The 20,786-nt window shown below is 49.1% G+C and overlaps 2 protein-coding genes across 2 annotated transcripts in view; both read left to right on the top strand.

Annotated features, from left to right (window-relative positions):
* The window catches only part of LOC139673810 (zinc finger protein 850-like), a 1,066,517-nt gene that overhangs the window by 149,823 nt on the left and 895,908 nt on the right, over positions 1-20,786 (top strand). The gene's annotated exons all lie outside the window — the stretch shown is intronic.
* Positions 14,387-15,364, top strand: LOC139674320 (olfactory receptor 14A16-like). The gene has a single exon (XM_071560521.1). The coding sequence runs from the start codon at positions 14,387-14,389 to the stop codon at positions 15,362-15,364; it is 978 nt and encodes a 325-aa protein (XP_071416622.1).

Genomic DNA, 20,786 nt, shown 5'->3' with positions numbered 1-20,786 from the left:
AGTGTTAGTATCTCATACTGTATCGGCAGTATTGGAACAAAGGGGTGGCCATTGGCTGTCACCCTCGAGGTTCCTGAAGTACCAGGCAATACTGATTGAATCTGATGACATAGTAATTCAGGTAACTAACATTGTCAATCCAGCTTCATTTCTAGAAGGAAGGACACCAGAGGAACCACTTGAACATGACTGCATAGAAACCATTGAAGCAGTGTATTCCAGCCGTCCGGATCTCAAAGAGGTACCAATCCCAGAAGCAGAGAACTGGTTCTCAGATGGCAGCAGCTTCGTGAAGCAAGGCGTCAGGATGGCCAGATATGCAGTAACCACTACAGAACAGGTAATCGAATCAAATCCTTTACCTGTGGGGACCTCTGCACAGAAGGCAGAGCTGATAGCCCTCACCCAAGCTCTTGAATTAGCAGAAGGACAATGTATAAATGTGTGGACGGACTCTAAATATGCCTTCTCTGTAGTGCATGCTCATGGAGCGATTTGGAGAGAACGGGGACTATTAACTACCCAGGGGAAAGTTGTAAAACATGCAGAGGAAATCCTACGACTGCTAGAAGCCGTCCAGTTCCCGGAGCAAGTGGTCGTAATGCATTGTAAAGGACACCTGAAAGGTAACACCGTCCCAGAAATAGGTAATGGGAAAGCTGACGCGGAAGCCAAGTTAGCTGCGACAAAGGGTCAAGAGCTACTGGTAACTGCATTAGTACCTGGAGCGTTGGATACTGACTTCAAACCGGAATACCAAGAAGCAGATCATAAGTGGATACAGAGAAATAAGGGCAAGTTATTAGATAGTGGATGGGGTCAATTGGAAACAGGGCAGTTAATATTACCAGGAAAATTAATGTGGCAATTCGTAAAGACGGAGCATGAGAAGACTCACTGGGGTTTGGATCCCCTCTACCAGTATCTTAAAGCTAGAATAGCAGGACCAAAATTATATACTACCATAAAACAAGTGACCTCCCGGTGTGAGCGCTGCCTGAGAAACAATCCAAACACTAGAACAAAAGTACACTTGGGAGCAATTAACAAAGGGAAATTCCCAGGGGAAATGTGGCAAATTGATTTCTCTGAACTCCCAAGAAAAGGGGAGTATCGATATATGTTAGTTTTAACTGATACGTTTTCTGGATGGCCTGAGGCCTTTCCATGTAAGACATGTAAAGAGAAAGAAGTGATTAAAGTGTTACTGAATGAAATTATACCGAGGTTTGGGGTACCTAAAAACATTTCATCGGACCGGGGAACACATTTTTGTGCAAAGATTGTTAAGGCAATAAGCAAGGCACTACAAATCAAATGGCAATTACATACACCCTATAGGCCTCAAGCCAGTGGGCAAGTAGAAAAAATGAATCATCTTCTTAAACAACAAATTGCTAAAATATGTCAGGAGACCAACCTGCAATGGTACCAAGCCTTGCCTGTTGCCTTGATCAGATTAAGGGTAAAGCCGAGATCAAAAGAGAAGCTGAGCCCGTTTGAAATCCTGTATGGGCGACCCTACGCAATGCAAATTGTAAACAGTGAAGCTATAGTTCAGATAGGCAACCAGTATGTATATGATTACATCACTGCGATAGGAAAACATTTTGACAAAAATGCCACTATAGTAATAGGACAGCAGCCTAAACAACCTGACAGTAAGTTGCACCCCTTTAACCCTGGTGATTGGGTGTTTGTTCAGAATCTTTTAGGAAAACCCCTACAAGAGAGGTAGGAGAGACCATTCCAGGTATTGCTGACCACCTTCATGGCAGTCCGAATAAAGGAACGACCTACTTGGATCCATTACACAAGGGTTAAGAAAGCCCCGGAACCTAAACAAGAAAACTCTCAGGAGATGGAACTGGAACGGAATCTGACTAAAGTACAGAGGCAACGCTGGATAAGAGCCCTGTTACCAATAGTTGAAGAAGTTAAGCCAAACGTGAAAGCATGGGGAGTAATGTCCCTGGCTCAAAAATTAGCCCACACGGGAGGAAGGAATTGGTCGAAATCATCACAGATCAGAAAAAGAATATCAGAAAGACCAAAATATTTTTGTGGATGTGGGAAGGATGGTTCCCACTACCTCTGGTACAAAGTGCTTTGTGGTGGGTGTCAGAAAATTTGGTGGGTACACCAAAATCATTACAGAAACTATGGTACATGTGTGAGTTGTGACCGTGAATTTAACCGGGCTTTCATAGACCGCTATAGAGATGTGTTACAACAACATTGGTCACCGCTAGATGTGGAGAATTTAGATAAAATGTCAACATTAGTAGTAGAAAACATGGATCACTGGTATTTAATGAATCTAGAACACTGGACTAGGAACGCGGTGCAAAGGATTCTTAGTGAAGATAAAACCTGGGCAATAGCTGAATATTGTGGGGCAGGAGTCAGGGCTTACTATTGGCAAAATTGTGACGAAGAAACCTGGGAAAGAGTAACGGGAATGCCTGTTTCAGGAGTAACTGTTTTTGCCCCCTCAACTCCCTGCAGCCTGGACCAGGACTTTCAAGGAATGACTCGTGACTAAAGGAAGAAGAATCCAGAACGACGATCCTTAAAGATGGATTTAACCATGCTCCTCGCAATACTTTTGGGACACTGGATAAGTATGACTTTATCATTGCAAGAATTTGAATGGCCCTGGTCTAATGCACGAATGAGGAAGGTGCTCATGTGGTCTGAAGCGGATGATCCACAGGCTAGCTCAGAATCCGACTTGTTTTTAGCTATTTATGTCTTGCATAACAACCAATCATATACGCCATATGATTGGCAATACACCGACAGTCAAGGAAAACTAACGAGTGTAACTGGGAAAAGAGGAGAAGAGATACAGATAGGATGCAAACCTGCAAATTTGGTAAATCAGGATAAGGGACAAGCTAGACTAACCATAACCCCAAAGAAAGGATCAATCCTTACATTTAGTAAAAATATACAACATCCGGTATGGGTCAAAAGGGAAGGATCGGTTACTTGGTCTTGGGAAACAACAAGAAGCAGTGGGGAGGAGAAATGTGAACTCAAAATGATCTTAACTCAGTTTGTCACAGTAACTTGTATATGGTTAAATAGAAATCGAGCAGTACCGGATCAGTTTATGATCCTGGTTGCAGGGGACACCACTACTGCTTTTCCTACAAAAACTACCAAGACCCCTGCAACCTCAGTGTTTCTTAGTCCAAAATGTAGGAGGATACATAATCTGACTTTTATTGGACCACAGGTAATAAGGCATTCAAATGGGCAGAAACTGTTATTAGATCCCGCATACTCACTTAAAAGAATTCAAGTTAATGTCCAGATAAATGTTTCACAATTACAAGGGGAATGCCAGCCCTTTATTCAGCAGAGCCTCTCAGGCTGGAATGCATGGCTGGCAGCTAGATCCTATCCCCAGCGAGTCCGTAGAGATGTGACTGGATGGTTAGGGACGGGATTAGGAGTACTGAACACAATTGATCAGGAAGTGTTAGTAAATAAATTGAGCTCAGTAACTTCAAAACTGGGAGAACTCAGAGTTCCAATAAGCTCATCTATGTTGGCCTTGGCCGAAACACAATCAATAGCAGTCAAACTGTTAACCCTAGTAGCCAATCACACAATCGAGGATTTCCTTAGGATTGCAGACTATGCTGGGGATATTGGTAGGACAGTTGCACTCGCTCTCCAGTGCATCCAAACACAACAATGGCTACAGTCCGTAACTGCGGGAGTTATAAGGGAAGGAGTCTCAGGAATTTTGCCTCAAGAAATAAGAGAACTAATAGCCAAAAACAAGGCCACTACTCAATTCGAAAGAGATCATCAAGCCTGGTGGCACCTGGTGAATTTTACCTACAATCCCCAACATGAACAAATTGAAGCATATGTGCTCACGATTAATGCTGCCAGAGAACGGGCTATTTTTCCTGTCCTGACTCTAGGAACAATGCACCAAAATGTATTAGTTCGACCAATTAATCATAATATCTGGGCCAGTTTTGATTATGTTAAGGGGAAATGGATAACAGTCAGCTTAGAAACATGCATCTCTAAAGGACACTTAGGTTATGTCTGTGAGGATACCATTGTAGAGGGAGAAGACCTGTGCTTGGACACTGAAAATAGCGTATGTACCTTCGAGATGGTACCCCAGAATCAAACAAACTCGCAGGTATATTATATCGGCAATGGATGTGTATGCCTTAGGACCCTCTGTGCTGAACTCACAATTGACCATTGCCGAGAAACAACTAATGGTACCAACTTTTGTGTATGTAATTTTACTCGCATTATAGGTTGTGACTTTAACTACACTGTTCCGGTAACTACCAAACAGTTGATAGAAGCAGATTATAGTCTGTATCATAATATACCACACCTGAAAATAGGTATGGATACTGAGCTTCTTAAGAAAATGCTTAGACACCCGGACATAGAAAGGCTAGTACAGGAAGTAAACAGAAATACACAATGCACCTTATGGCAAGTGGAACACGATACGGTGAAGATAAGACTATCCTGACAAAGGTAGAGCGAGAGGGAGAACAGCATTGGTGGGATATTCTAACAGGACGTTCCCCTACTGCAACTCAGGTATTCAATTCTCTGGTGCATCCAATGATAGCTATAGCCATAAGTACCGTCCTGCTAACGCTACTGAATGTGTACCTGTGGTACAAGATAAGCACCGTCATTAAAAGAACCCAAACTTTGTGGATTATGGTGCGAACAGCACAGAATTCTTTTGGGCTTGGCGGAAGAATCTGCAAGCCCTAAGAAAAGGGGGGAATGAAGTAGAGAAAAGCCAGAACCTAGGGGATTTTACTAAAAGCACCCAACTTTCCGGGGAATCTCCAAGAGATAAGGTCTAATTTATGGATGACATCTAACCCTCAGTGAAGTCATAATTAAAGGCCCATGTAGCGAAGAGGTTAATCCCAAGAAAAAGCCAGAGCACCATGTTTGGCAAGACCCACTGCAAGAATCTGCAAGAATCAGCAAAATTAGACCGAGTTGAAAAGTTCATGAGGATGAAGAGCAAAAATACGACCACCACCAGATGAAGTAACAGGATCTCCCCTCATAATATTCCTCAAAATGGACAGCTCTGCCCCAACTCTGCCTGCTATGAATATTATAACTAGATATTGCAATATTATAATCGTGCATGAATATGTAGGTAAAAATATTGTAATCCCTCACTAGAAATGTATAAATACTGTAGCTTCTCACTGTAGATTTTGGAGCTCTTTTGTCCGATACTAATCGGAGAGTTACCCCAACGTTGTCTTAATAAATACCTTGCTGTTTATTGACTAAAACTTTGTCTCTAAACAGTTTGTTCTGCCTTTTTGGGCATCACCTTCCCGGAGCCTCAGTAACAGTGAAGGGTCAGAGAGCCACTCCCGGGAACTGGGAAATCCCACTTGGTGCATCCACTCCTGGGTAAGCTCTCCATCTTTGCTGTGAAAAGAGCCCAACTTTTATATGTTAAACAAACAAGCTTATATCACTTATTCAGTGTGGAAAATATCTGGCTTTCTTCTCTCCTTGTTTTTCACCCGAAGCCTGGCCAAGGCTTCAGAGGAAAATCAGGGAGTCAGTTTGGACCATCTGCTGTCAGTCGAGCCCAGCCATCTCTGCCATGGCCTTGACCTGTCTCTAAATACAGAAAGACAGATCTATTCATATCTCATCAATGAACAGATCCTAATCTTCCCTAATAAGTGAATACCAATGTATCTCACTAACAAGCACAGATGTTTACACAGGTGTAGCCTTATATATTTCACTGAGGATATACAGGCTTTGGCTAATAAGCAGACACAAGGCTAAATAGAACATCAGGTTGGAATGTTCATCTCAAGATCACCTCTGGCTCAGGGCCTGTTGTTCAGGCCTCAGCACTTCAGAGATACACGGATGGTTTTCTCTCCCAGGTCCATTCCAGCCCAACCCAGCTCCCTCCAAGCTCTCCCACCTGCCCTGGGCTCTCTCCAGCACCAAGGGCCTCTCCCAGCACAGCCCAGGCCTTGTGGAGCACAAGGGACCAGTGTGACACTGTGGAACCTCATGGAATTGTGACACTGCAGAGTCCCATGGAATCAAGGGATCATTGTGACTCCTCAGAGCCTGATGGAACAAAAGGGACATTGTGACACTGCAGAACCTCATGGAATCCAAGGATCACTGTGGAATCTCATGGATTTAGGGGGCCATTATAACAGTGCAGGGCCTTGTGGAGCACAAGGGACCAGTGTGACACTGTGGAACCTCATGGAATGAATGGCCCTGTGTGACACTGCAGAGTCTTATTGATCCAAAGAGGTCATTGTCAGTCTATAGAACCTCATCAAATGAAGGGATCATCACGATCCTTCAAGTCCTCAGAGAACCAAAGGAATCCTGGGACACTCTGGAAGCTCACAGGATAAAAGGAACCTTGGGACTGTGTGGAACCTCACGGGGTGATGGTGGAAAAAGAAGACTTAGACAGAGTTTACTGGAGAAGCTGCCTCATTGAGCTGTGAGGGGCAGAAAGGACCCCTTGCTTTCTAAACTCCTTCTCAGAGAGGAGCCTGGTGTGACTGGATCCAATCTTAGCCTCAGATTTACTCTGCAGTGTAAATTACAGAGGTGTGATTGAATCACTTTTTCCCACAGGTTTTAACAATGGCAAATTAGATATACTTATGTAAAATGAATTATTTATTATGACAAATGAGCAGACAAAAGAAGAGACAAGTGACAAGATGAAAGATCTTAATCATTAAGAATCATAGAATTGTTAAGGTTGGAAAGATCTCTAAGATGATGGAGTCCAATCATTAACCTCACACTGACATCTTCCCCACTGAACCGTGTCCCCAAGTGTCACAGTTCAATGGTTTTTGAACACTTCCAGAGATGGTGACTGTAGGACACCAGGTTTGAGCTATGAGCTCATCCAAGGGGTTTTAGTTTAAAAAATATACAAGGCACCAAAAATATTCTCCCTCCAGGTATTTTAAAATGTCCTTTAGCTCTTTTAATATCTTGAGAGGGACCACAAGGGAGAAAATCTACACCTTTTCTCAGGAGGTCAAATAACACACTTTTACTGGCAAATTTTAGAAAATGAGGGAGCTTGGCAAAAGTTTAAAAGGCAGCATTCAACCAGAACAGAGCATCCCACAGAGCACTGACTGAGCACATGCTGAGCCATACGAGTCAGCAAAATCCAACCCATTTGGTTTTATGTTACCCTAAAAATGAAGAAGGGAGATTTAAGAGAAGGTGATTAAAGAAAGAGAGAGAGAAAAAGACAGAATTAGAGCTACCACCCACAGTCCCATGCAAGTCCAGCTTCCACCTGTCCAGGTGGGAGGGTCTGACCATGCAATGGCCACATGGTGTTCATTTTATTTGTTCTACTCCCTGTGGCCATCCCAACCCACACCCCCCAGCAGGGACTTGTGGCCCAGTGGCCACTGTGGGGCTCTGGGGAGGGTGAGGGGCAGTGCTCCTGGTGTGCCATAGGCGGTGTGGGGCTGGATTAGGAGTTCCAGAGGGTGTGGTGTGGGGCAGTGCTTTGGGGCAGTGCTCTGGGCAGTGCTCTGGGCGGTGCTTTGGGGCAGTGCCATGGGGCAGTGCTATGGGGCAGTGCTATGGGGCAGTGCTATGGGGCAGAGCTATGGGGCAGTGCTCTGGGCAGTGCTCTGGGCAGTGCTTTGGGGCAGTGCTATGGGGCAGTGCTGTGGGGCAGTGCTGGGGGGCAGTGCTATGGGGCAGTGCTCTGGGCAGTGCTTTGGGCAGTGTTATTGGGCAGTGCTATGGGGCAGTGCTCTGGGGCAGTGCTATAAGACAGAGCTATAGGGCAGTGCTATAGGGCAGTGCTATGGGACAGTGCTGTGGGGCAGTGTTATTTGGCAGTGCTATGGGGCAGTGCTGTGGGGTAGGGCTATGGGGCAGGGCTATGGGGCAGTGCTGTGGGGCAGTGCTGTGGGGCAGTGCTATGGGGCAGTGCTGTGGGGCAGTGCTATGACACTCCCAGGCTGTTTTTCACTGACAGCTGCTCCAGGACTGCCCAAGGAAGTTCCAAGGGGCTGGGTATGGAACAGGGCACTACCTCAGTTTTGGGAAATTGGACTTTTCCCTTTAACCCCACAAACACACTTGAGTTGGTCCAAGCTAATAATAAATATAACAATCCATAATTAATATATTGATCCAGTGTTTTGATTCCATGAGGCTCCATAGTTTCACAATTCTTTCATGATTACTTCTGGATTCAAAGAGTCTCAGGATTCCTTTGAATCCATGAGGGCTTGGAGTGTCACAATGGCCCTTTAGATTCCACGAGATTCCACAGTGTCACAATAGACCATTTATATTCCAGAGTGTCACAATGGTCCCTTTGGCTCCATAAGGCCCTGCAGTGTCACAAAGGCTGTTTGATTCCAGGGGTCACTGCAGTGTCCAAGGGTTCCTTTGGTTCCATAAGGCCCTGTAGTTTCACAATGATCCCTTGAGTCCATGAGGTTCTGCAGTGTCACAAAGCATCTGTGATTCCATGGGGCTCCACAGTGTCTCTAAGGCCTTTTGGTTCCATGACATTCAACAATGTCACAACTTCCTGATGATTCCATGAGGTGCCACATTTTCCAATGATTCCTTTGATTCCATGATGCCCTGGAGTGTCAGAGTGCACTCCATGAAGTTTTGCAGACTCCTATGGTCCCTTTGGTTCCTGAGGGAAGATTACTGAGGGTGAAATTAGGGGATTCCAGTTCTATTCACATCCCAAAAGAAGTTGTAGTGATACAGAAATTCCAGGCTAAAATGCAGCTGCTGCTCCCTGGATGGGACGTGGGGGCAGCTCCATGAGGATTCCTCACACAAGAGTCAACACCTGCCCAGGGGATGGAACGGAGGGTGGGGGGAGTGGAGACTCCTCGGGGGGCTCTGTGGGAATCCCTGCAGGGAGGGGAACTCAGGGGGACTTTGCAGCTGATAAACGGCACAGCCCCTGCCAGCCCAGGGGCAGAGGAGGAGATGTCCTGCTGCTGAGCCAACAGCTGTGGGGAGATCTCTGTCCTCAGGTGAACTTGGTTCATTAAAGCCTAATTGTAATATTAACACACACATCCAACCCCGAGTTACGCCCCTCCAAGGTACAACCACCAACCACTGGGCATTTTTTTGCTTCTGTCCCTAACAGCAAAGTGAGACAATTTCATGCAAACCATAAACAAAGGTATTAGTGTCTAAAATCACTCATGTTCCACCTAAACATAAAGAAATAGTATAAAAGTAACTCGAGAATGGAAGAAAAGAAAGGGAAGGGTTAATCATAACTGCAGGGCTGGACCTGTCTCTGCCCCACAGGGGCCTCTTGGGTAAGAACTGTGCTCTGCACACACTGAATACTTTAATTTGGGTTAGAGCTGGTCTGGGTATTGCTGTAAATACATATTTACAGTCATATTCTGTCACTGACAACCTTTGAACCTTAACCTGTCACAATTTTACATTCATAAAGAGTGTTGTTCTGGGAAATGTCTCTGTGAGTCCTTCCTCAGCGCTGCAGCTCCTGCAGCAGGAACACACTGGAATAAAGTGGGAAGACACACTGAGGGGTGTCCCTTGTGCTGTTGCCTCAGCCCCCTGGAAAGGGAAGTCGAATACCCCTCCGATCCCACAGGAATGTTGGGTGAAGGCTCACCAGAATGGGACACTGACAGACTGGTGAGGCACGAGGGTCATGGATTTCCTGGGACCCTGATAGACAAACAAATCATGGAGGGTTGAGGAAATCTCAGTGGAGAAAGGGACACAAGAATGGGCTGTTTGTGTGCTCTGCCATGTCAGGAGAAGATGCAGAGCTCCAGAGATACCCAGACAATATGAATCCCTCAGGAGATGATCTCAGACAGCGGCTCTCAGGCCTCTGCCACTTCCTGGTTACTCTGGTTTGATGGTCACTGGTGGTTACACCCACCCACACCCACCAGTGTTCTGTGCACACACACCAGTCTCACCAGTGTCTGGCACCACAAAGGACATAGGACTTGATGGTTTGTGGCTCCCACTCCAGTGGTTGGCATTTGAACCTGCCTTCATACCCAGGGTACAGAGATCCCTTGTCTCAGAGAGTTCTTGACAATGGAGAGATTGAGAAAATGGGACAGGCAGTGGGATCAGTTGCAGGGCATGACCAGGGACAGGAACTGCCCAGTCACCTGTTAACACATGATCAGCTCCTTCCATCTCCTTTCTGTCTGTTTTCTTATGCTTGTTGCACCAGGGACATCAATGTTCCCCCCACCCTTTCCATTCTAGGATTTTTTTTCCTAAATGTCCCATGGCAAGTCTTGCACAGTCCCCAAATGCACTTTCTGGTTGCCCATCATGACTCTCAGACTCTGAGAGAGAAATGGCCAACCTCAGCTCCAAGGTCATCCTGGGAGGCTCTGCCATTGACCCCTTGGTGAGCCTTTCATGCAGAGATGTTGGAAATCCCTCTAATTTCATTTGGAAATTTTGAGTTTTGAACCATTCCTCCAAAAACATGAAAATTTATGTACCTAAAATGGCAGTTCTTTCATATTTATAAAGTGTTGGGGATTAGGTCACATTAAATGCTCAACATGGTGTATGTAGGTATTTGCTGCCCAGTGGAGAAGGAATTGGAGATACAGGAATGAAAGAATGATTAAATAGTTTGGGTTGAAGGAGACCTAAAGGAACCTCCAGTCCAACTTCCCTCCCATTAACGAGGGAATCCTTCCACCAGTACAGGCTGCACAAAGTTCCTCACCTTGGACACCTCCAGGGATGGGATTTCCACTTAGTGGGCAACCTGCTCCAGGTTCCTGCTACCTTAATCAGAAAATATTTCTTCCTGACATCCAATGGAAATCTCCCCTCATTATGTTTCAATTACTGTGTTTTGTTCTGCCAAAAAAAATCCTTAGCAAAAAAAAGCACTCTGCCTTTCCTGGACAAGGGGCACTGCATTTTCATGGCTAAACACCTTGTAGAGGACACAGAGAGGGCTCATGAAGGCATTTGAAGGTCTCAAGCACATGACCAATGTATAAGGACTGAAAGCCCTGGGCTCAGTGGTGTGGAGACTGAGTAGATAACAGGAGAAGGCTGAGAGTGCTTGAAGTGCTCTCCCCCAGAGATGGTGGAGCTTTTCTTTGTAGTGAGAAACAGCATGAGAAAAAAATAATGTCACCAAGGGCAGCTGGGGAGGTCCAGAATGCACACAAGGAGAAAGGAATTTCCCTCTGAGAGCAGTGCTGTGGTGCAACATGTAACACAGAAGGAGTCTGGATCAGCCCAGTGGTTTGTATTCCAAGGCAGAGCCAGGGAGGAGGGAGAGATGTCAGTGCAGGAAGGGGCCAGCGAGGTGGGGCAGCCGGGGGATGCCGACAGCCTGCAGGGAAAGGGGCAGGGCATGGACACCGTAGGACAGCCTGGGCTGGAGAGGAGACAGGGATGTGCAGAAGCTGAAAGGTGCTGTCAGAGCCAAGTTGTGCAGGCCTTTGGCCATGGCTGCTGTGTGTGCCCCTGATGGCAGGAGGAGACAAGTGAGCCTTGCAGCCCTGGGGCCTCATTGCCTCCTTGTCCCAGCTCAGCAGCCTGGGAGGTGCCACCCCATCCTCCTGCCCTTGGTATTGCACATCCCACATCCCAGTGCCCCAGGGAGATCAGAGCAATGAGGGAGGGAGAGGATCTCCCTTCCCAGGGCTGGGGGTCACGGCTGTGACCTTTGGGTTAATGAAATGCTTCTTACTTTCCTCAGCATCAGAGTGACCTTTCTTTCCTAGTCCATATTTGTCATCATTGTCTCTTTGTTTTCTAACTGGAATCTGGGGACACTTTCTCAGTTATGTCCCTCAGAGGGACCCATTAACAACCAAAGAAACTTTAAAGTTTGATTCTGACTTTGGTTTCTCAAGAGGTTCCTGCACCTTTCCTCAGGGTCTGAGGTTCAGGGACTCGGCACCAAACCCCCCAGAGGGCCATTAAATGCCCTGGGCTGTTGCTGTGCTGCTGAGCTGGGCCGGGCTCCTGGCACACAGGGAGCTCCTGGCAAGCGGGCAGCGCTGCAGAGAGACAGCTCTGCCCAGGAGCAGCTCCTGTGCACAGCCCAGCAGGGCTCAGGGCACTGCCTGCACACACTGAGGGCACAGCAGAGAAGGGACAGAGGTGAGAGGCAGCCTGGGCTGGGAGGGAACTGAGCTCTCATTCCAGGAGAAAACTGCACAGAATTTGAAGGAAGAATTCTCTGCCTATAGGAAAGTTAATCTTCCCTTCTTGCAAGGATCTCCTAAAGCTGGCACATCCCACAGCTTCCAGGATCTTTCAGAAGGACTCCCACAGTTCCTCTAGCAGAGAGGATGAGGCCATAAGGCAGAGCAAGGCAGAACCTGCAGACATTAAAGGTAGACAAGGGAAGTGAGAAAGAGGGTAAAGGGATTCAGGGGTGGGAGGACATGTCAGAGCTCATCAGGAGAGAAACCTTCACAGCCCTTGGCCAGGCTGCAGAGCAGTGCAGGTGAGTTCCAGAGATGTCTCTTAAAGCTGCCAAAAGCCATCACTGACAGGATCTGTCAGGATGGCTCGCCTGGATTTCCTGGTGTGGAGCATCAGAGGCAGAGGGCAAGAAGGTTCCCTTCTCCCAGGGATGGCTGTTGGGTGTGAGGGTGGGGGTGCAGCCAGGGGTGCCCAGGGCTGTCCTGCAGGGCAGGGTCCTGCAGCCCAGGGCTCTGTGTGCTGGGGCAGGGGCTCTGCTGCCTGCCAGGGTCAGCTCAGCCTGGTCAAGGAGCTCCCCATGGCCCTGCAGGGAGAAAGTGTGGGTGGAAGGAGTGACCCCCTTCTAGCAGGGCAGGGATGAGCAGGGCAGGGATGAGCAGGGCAGGGCAGGGTCCTTCAGCTACAATGGCTCTGGGCTTCTCTCAGCTTCAGCTCCACCTCCTGCCATGTCCAAGGGCACTTCTCAGGAAGCACATCCACTCAGAACACCTTCCCCTTCCCAGCCTCCTCAGCTTGTCTGGGATCTGCTCTCCATCCCCTGCACATGCAGAGCTGCCCCTGGGCAGTGGAGTGGGCATGGGCTGTGTGAGCACTGGAGGGAGCTGAGCTGGGCACAGGGAGGTGGCTGCTGGCAGGAACAGCTCCTCACAGCACAGACAGGCAGGGAGGGAGAGGGAGCTGCTGCCACAGATGCTGGGGAGGGGCATGTGGGCACCTCCCTGCTGGCCCTGGGGCACAGACACCTTCCCCTGACCAACTCCTGCCTGGGCTCCTTTCCCAGCCTCAGCAGAGCCTCTGCCCTCAGGCCCGTGGGGGCTTAGGTGTGCATTGCCCTGCAGCAGCCAGAGCCCAGGAAAGGATGTGGCCTGTGCTGCTCTTGCTCTCACAATTGGACTTCTGAGCCCATATGGGGTATTGAGAGCGGTAGGTTCAGTTCCTGTTGAGACACAAACCGTTTGAGTCCTGCTGTGAGGAAGTATCTGTGGGAGCAAAGTTCCCAAGTCCCCTCCAGGCAACTTGAAGACATTCAGCTGCTTCCCTTGCTGTCCTGCAGGACTGCAGGGTGCCCTCCAGAAGGGCACAGCTCTCCCATATTGTCTCTGTTCTGTATAAGATCCCATGGAGAGGACACCTCAGGGCTAAATCCATGGAAATGCTCTGGGCAGCTGCTCTTGGGCAGCTGAACTGATCCCTCTGTGTCTCAGTCGGGGAGGAGAAAGATGGGGCACCCTGAGGAAAGATGAGAAGTCCCTTTGAACCTGAATTTCTCTGATCACAGTTGTGACTTGTTTCTTTTTAAGGGAATTCCTCTGTGTGATCCTCCTCCAGGCCAAGCTGCCAGCACAGGTCAGCTGAGAACAGGACTGATGACCAGAGCAGCTCTCCTGCCATTGCAGTAAGAGACCATTTCTTTGCCTCTCAGGACTGACAAGATTTCATTTGGAGCACATTAGAAATTCCAGAGTTTTCAGCCATCCAAACCCACTCCTGACAAGTTGAACTGAAACCAAATAAAAGACACCAAATTTCCTCAGCTCTGTTCCACAGTTGGGCAGGCTGTGACCAGCAATGCTGGGAACACTTTGAAACATCAGAAGTGCATTTAATTTGATGTAACCCCATGTTCTCAGTTGCCTCTTACTGCACAGCAAGAATGAATCCTCAGGAGCCCAGTACAGGATCCCTGCTCTCAATGCCTCCATGAGCCAGAAAAACTCAGAACTCAGGGGAGATGAGTGCAAAAAGGTCTTCCTTAAAAGAGAGACCCTGAATGTCGAATACATTTTGCTAATATGGTCTGGCCTAACTCAGTCCTGCTTTTTCTTCCTCAATAGATAACCATATCCAGAGGAAGCAAATGTTCAACAGCAGCTCCATCAGCCAGTTCCTCCTCCTGCCACTGGCAGACACGCGGCAGCTGCAGCTCCTGCACTTGTGGCTCTTCCTGGGCATCTCCCTGGCTGCCCTCCTGGGCAACGGCCTCATCATCAGCGCCGTAGCCTGCGACCACCACCTGCACACCCCCATGCACTTCTTCCTGCTCAACCTGTCCCTCACAGACCTGGGCTGCATCTGCACCACTGTCCCCAAAGCCATGCACAACTCCCTCTGGCACACCACAACCATCTCCTACACAGGATGTGCTGCACAGGTGTTTTTCTTTCTGTTCTTCATCATGACAGAGTTTTATCTCCTCACCATCATGTGCTACGACCGCTACGTTGCCATCTGCAAACCCCTGCACTACGGGACCCTCCTGGACAGCAGAGCTTGTGCCCACATGGCAGCAGCTGCCTGGGCCAGTGGCTTTCTCAATGCTCTACTGCACACAGCCAATACATTTTCCCTGCCCCTGTGCCATGGCAATGCCCTGGGCCAGTTCTTCTGTGAAATCCCACAGATCCTCAAGCTCTCCTGCTCACAATCCTACCTCAGGAAAATTGGGCTCATTGTGGTTACTGCCTCTTCAGTTTTTGGCTGTTTCATTTTCATAGTTTTCTCCTATGTGCAGATCTTCAGGGCTGTGCTGAGGATCCCCTCTGAGCAGGGACGGCACAAAGCCTTTTCCACGTGCCTCCCTCACCTGGCTGTGGTCTCCCTGTTTGTCATCACTGGCATATTTTCTAACCTCAAGCCTCCCTCCATCTCATCCCCAGTTCTAGATCTGGTAGTTTCAGTTCTGTACTCAGTGGCTCCTCCAGCATTGAACCCCCTCATCTACAGCCTGAGAAACAAGGAAATAAAGGATGCCCTCTGCAAAGCCTTTGAACACAGTCCACTTCAGATTAAGATTTCCAATTACCCCACTGGGGCTCCAATTGTACCTCAAGAATAGCCAGAAATAACTTTCTTTTTCTGTTTCTCTTTCTTTTTCTATACCTGTGATAGAATTGAATCATCCCAGAACTGTTCTGTTGGGATGAGACCTTGAAGATCAATCTAGTTCCAACTACTCCACCACTGGCAGGGGTGGCACTTACTAGGTCAGGTTACTCATGTTGGTATTAGTCAGGTTTCTCTGTATTATCTTGGCCTTCTCTCAGCTTATTCTTAACCCAACATACTCAAGTACAGATGGATCCCTGTGATGATGATCTCATTAAAGGACACAGGAAAAAATTATTTCTCTCGGCTCCCATTTATTCCACCCTCTGGAGCTGCTGGAGCAGCCCCAGCTCTCAGGAGGGTCTCAGCAGCCCAACGTGCAGCTGCCCCGTGGAGGAGCAGCCCTGGTGCCCTTGGGGCTGGCCCTGGTGCCTTGGTGGGCACTCGCTCTCTGTGCCTGTGACTCGGGGCTGCTGCTCCCCTGAATCCCTGGCCAAGGACAGCAGCACATGGTCTTTCCATGGATGGGCTCCCCTCCCTTCCACAGTGTCCTTTCTTGCCCTGAGTGTTGTGGGAGCCCCAAGGTGTCCTGTAACCTGTGACAATCCTGTTGTCCCTACAGAGCCATCCCCGTGGTTGCAGCAGGAACGGGCCATGTGACCCCTGTGTCAAAGCTGGGCTCTGGGCAGGCACCACCATGGCCAAAGGGTCTCACTGCAGGGCAGGGCCAGGGGCTGGACATCTCTTCAGAGCTGGGGGCAGGAACACACCCAGGGAGCTCATCCGTTAAAATGGTTTTGGCTCTTGGGTTCTTGATGGATTCAGAGGGACGGGATCAGATACCCATGGGAATCTGTTGGGACCAAGGAATGGACCAAGAGCCCCATTCTTGGTTGCACATGTTCAAGCAGAGTGTTACAGGTCTTTGATGGATCTGCCTGTTGCTGTCCCACCTGCAGTGGGACTGGTGGCTGATGCCGTCCTGGAGAGAAGCTATTGTAGTGTCCAGGAGAGCTCAAGGGATCCCTGTGGCCAGTTAGTGAGCCTGGATGAGCCAGGAGTGGCATTTCCTAAAAGGAATGACCATTGAAAGAGGAGTCATGCAGAAGAAAAGACGAACCTGTAGAGAACACTCCTGGCTCCTCAGTGCCAGGAGATGCTTTGGGGAGCCAGCAGGCAAAGGGACACAAGCCTGTGGCATGTTTCAGAGGAGCCCATGGCCTGGATGTAGTGCCACCCCACCCTGCCCTGGTGCCATTGGAGACACCCCCTGGTCCTGCCCAGCCTTCTCCTTGGCTCCTGAGCCATCTGGGAACATGGACAGGAGCTCAGCAGCTGTGATCCCCACCCAGCTGTGTCTGCTTCCCACCCTGGCAAGCATGGCCAGTGCAGGGTCACCCCATGGCCCCAGGGCACCACAGTCCCCTCCCTCTGCAGAGCAGCTTCAGCAGCTCAGGGCCCTGCAGGGAGCAGGGAGTGGGAACCAGGAGCTGCCACCCAGGCCAGTATGGACAGACTCATGTGGAGAGAGGAGATGACTCTGAAGAAATAGAGTGAATTTAGGGGAGAGAAAAGTAGCTTGGCAAACAGAGATGAAAGAATTTGATGGGGTAAAAATTGGTTCAGGTAACACTGAGGGTGCTGCAATGCTGACTGTGCAAACATTCCTGATAGGCCTTTACCCAGTTTCTTACCAGTAGCCTCAAACCCTGACACCACTGAAAGGTGCTGCCCTCACAGGGGAAGGAATCCACTACTCTGATCCCAATCTCAGCTTTACCAGGAAGTCAAAGCTCAAGCTCCCTGTACCCTTAGTTGGACTATGTTGCTGGCACTAATCCATGGCCCCATCACAAGCATTAAACGTCTCAATTTAATCCTAACCCTCCCTCACAAATATACCCCACTTGCTAAGGACAAATCAGACACTCAGCACAACACCAAACCTTCCTAAACTTCTGCCCAAGCCCTACCCCTGAATGTCAAACTCTAAACCCTAATACATCAATCCTTACCTCAACACCACAACCCAGGGCATTTCTTCCCACACTCTAAGCTTGCAACCATTTACTCTCCATGTCCCTTCCTGGGATCAGGGCAAAGACCTTGAGGGCCCAGGGCAGGCACAAGGTGTTGGAGAGGAATGTGAGGTGACCTGGACCTGATCAGCTCATGGCACACAAGGAGCAGATGGGTGGCAATGCTGTGAGGAGTCAGCTGGGCCTCAGCATCTCCAGGGGGCTGTGGCTGGGAAGGGGCTGCCAGGTCACATCTGTCACCTCCCTGACAGGCAGCAGCAGCCTTGGGCACCCAGAGGCAGCTGAGCCACCTGTGCACACACCCTGAGAGCTGCCCCAGCTGAGAGGCCCTCTCAGGGGCCCTGAGGAGCTCTGGGCTCTGGCAACACAAACCTCCTGGAGTTTTAGAAGGGAAAGAGGCCAGTCCTGCCCTGGGGGCACAATGACCCAGAGATGAGGGCAGGGACCTGAACAGCTCTGGAGTGACCCTGAGGAGAAGGGCCTGGGCTGTGTGAGGGATGTCCTGAGGCACAGGGGCTCAGGATCAAAGTGAATAAGGACAACAGAACATGGGGCTGCCTTGGGGGAGTGTGGCCACCCAGACAAGGGAGGTGTCACTCCCTTTGAATGAGCCCTGGGGTAACACATCTGGACTGATGTGTCTGGGTTTGAGGTTCCCCATTGTGGAAGAATGAGGAAGAACTGGTGAGGGCATTGAACAGTCACCCTGGGGCACTGGTCACAGCTCAAAGCCTGAGAGAGCTCAAGGAGGGTTTGGATGATCCTCACATGGTTTCACTCCTATGGTTTGCTCCTGTGCAGGGCTAAGTGTTGGACTCGATCATCCTTACAGGCCTCTTCCAGCTCAGCATATTCTGTGATTCTGCCAGGATGACAGAGCTTTTCTTGGTACTGGAAAGAGAAGGAAATTCACAAAGTGCAGCTTGGAAGTTTCTGAGTGGAAGGGAGAAAAAAGAAATGTCACTCAGAGAGGAGCCTTGTGGTGCAAGAGTTCACTAAGAGGGAGTCAGTCTCATCCCATTGCTTTGTGTTTTAAGGAACTGCCAGAGATGGTTCAGAGACATCAGTGAGGGCACAGAAATGCTGCTGGGAGGGCTGGTGGCAAAGCAGGATGGGTGTGTGCAGCCTGCAAGGCCAGAGGAGCAGCAGGGACAGGGCAGCACAGGCTGCAGGACAGATGGCCAAGGGCTCTGGCAGGGCTGGAAGGCTCAAAGGCACCCAGGCCTTTGTCCCCTGAGCTCTGGCACATGCCTCTGCCACTGAGGGCACCAGAAGGAACTTTCCTTTGAGGGTTCTGGACTTTGTTTCTCCCTCACCCATCCCTGAGGAGGCTGGGAGGGATTGCACAGATTTGGACATTTGTTGTTCCTCCCCCTCCCATCCCACTGCCCCACAAACAGCCCTGAGCCACCTGTGAGGGACAGGACCTGCTGTCCCAGGGCCTGGGGCTCAGGCCTTGGCCTTTGTGCTTCCTCCAACCAGCCCAGGGTTTTCTTAGCATTGCAAGTGCCTGCACAGAGCCTTTGTCTCCCTGCAATCAGGGCCTCCAAGGATCTGCTCTAAGGAGTCCCTGGGGAGGCTCTGTCAGTGCCTGCCCTCAGTGGGGCCCATTGGTGCTTCAGGGGACTTGGAGTTTGGCTTCTGACTTCTTGAGCAGTATTTCAAATTTTGTCTCACTACTTGAGGATCATGGACTCGTTTCCAAATACACAGTGGGGCTTATTAAAACACAGAAAAACAATTTATTTATCTTCATTTAATTGTTCTCAAGTCTTGAAGACTTGTACTAATTGGATTTGTTTTGTAGTTTTCCTAAGGAGGAAATTTCAAAGTCGCCTGCACAAGAAATGTATACTTTTTCTTAGTGAAAGGGAATGATTTATTCAGAGACTTGAGCTGTAAGAGGGTCAGGGTGCAAAGGATTTGGATACAAAAGAGTTAAAACAGAGTAGTAGTACTGTATCATTGATGAGTTTCTCAGTTATCAAGTGAATTGATGCCATTTGCTACAATTTTAACAGTGACTCAGTTATAGGTTCACAACAACAACATTCACACCACACTCAATTCACACACACACAGGCAGAGATGTGTGGACACATCAATATCTGTGTGAGCAAAGGTGCCCATCCACAATTCTCCTGGTTGTCAGTGAAACACTCCCATCCCATCCCTTTGTGTTTCCCAAGAGACAAGGGGGGCACCTGGAGGGGTGTGTTTGTTGAGGGGGGATCAGAATTGTCCTGGGCATCAGCGGCGCTCTTTGGAGTGTTGCAAACTTGAGGGTTCCCGAGCTCCGAGAGGCTCTCAGAAGTGTCCAATGAGAGGGAGGTGCTGGGGAGCTCCAGGGGCCTCCCTCAGGACCTCTGTTTGTGGGGTCACAGGGTGACTGGCTTTAGTTCTCTGCTGAATTTCCATCCTCATGTCCGCAATTACTGGAGTTTCCAAAATGTTTGGGAATTGTTCCACTTGTGCTACATACAATTCATGTAAGGAATGTTCCAAGGCTTTCAGAGAGTGGGTGATTGTCTTGTGATCCCCACCTGTTATGGTCAGGATTGTCCCCATCTTTATCATAGAGGAGCACCTGGCACAGTCAAGGGACACTTCACCACACACCTGGAAAAGTCAAGGGATACTCCTGGAAGGAATGGGTGAAAATCTTCCTGACCCACGTAATAGGAGGCCTTTCCAGGGGGGATGTGTTACTGGATCTTTGGTCAGCAAGGCAAGTGGTGACCAGTGGTGTCCTGGGCTGCCTCCAAAGTAGCCTGGGCAGCAGGGGAGGGGGATTCTGCCCTCTCAGGTGAGACCCCACCTGCAGAGCTCCCTCCAGCTCTGGGGTCCCAGCACAGCAAGGACATGGAGCTGGTGGAGTGAGTCCAAAGGAGGCACCAAGATGATCAGAGGGATGGAGCAGCTGTGCCATGAGGGAAGGCTGAGAGAGCTGGGATTGTTTGGCTGGGAGAAGGGAACCTTTGGGGTGGCCTAACTGTGGCCTTCCAGTACCTTAAAGAACAAAATAGAAGATGGAGAGAGACTATTTACCAGGGCCTGGAGTGACAGGAAAAAGGGGAATGACTGAATGAGAAGGTTTAGATGAGGTATTAGGAAGAAATTTTTCCCTCTGAGGGTGCTGGCACAGGTTTCCCAGAGAAGCTGTGGATGCCCCATCCCTGGAGTGTTCAAGGCCAGGCAGGGCAGAGCTCTTGGGCAACCCAGTCTAGTGCAAGGTGCCCCTGTTCATGTCACGAAGGTTGGATCTAGATGGTATTTGAAGGTCCCTGAAACTCAGGACACTCTATGATTCTGAGTTACTTCAGGCAACTGTGAAAGAGCCCAACATCTTGACCCAAGTTGGGAAAAAGTAATTTTCAAAAAATGGAAACTAAA

This window comes from Pithys albifrons, chromosome 7 (genome assembly GCF_047495875.1).
Source record: "Pithys albifrons albifrons isolate INPA30051 chromosome 7, PitAlb_v1, whole genome shotgun sequence".
Lineage (NCBI taxonomy): Eukaryota > Metazoa > Chordata > Aves > Passeriformes > Thamnophilidae > Pithys > Pithys albifrons.
Note: the sequence above shows the minus strand (reverse complement) of the source record. Positions and strands in the feature narration are given on the sequence as shown.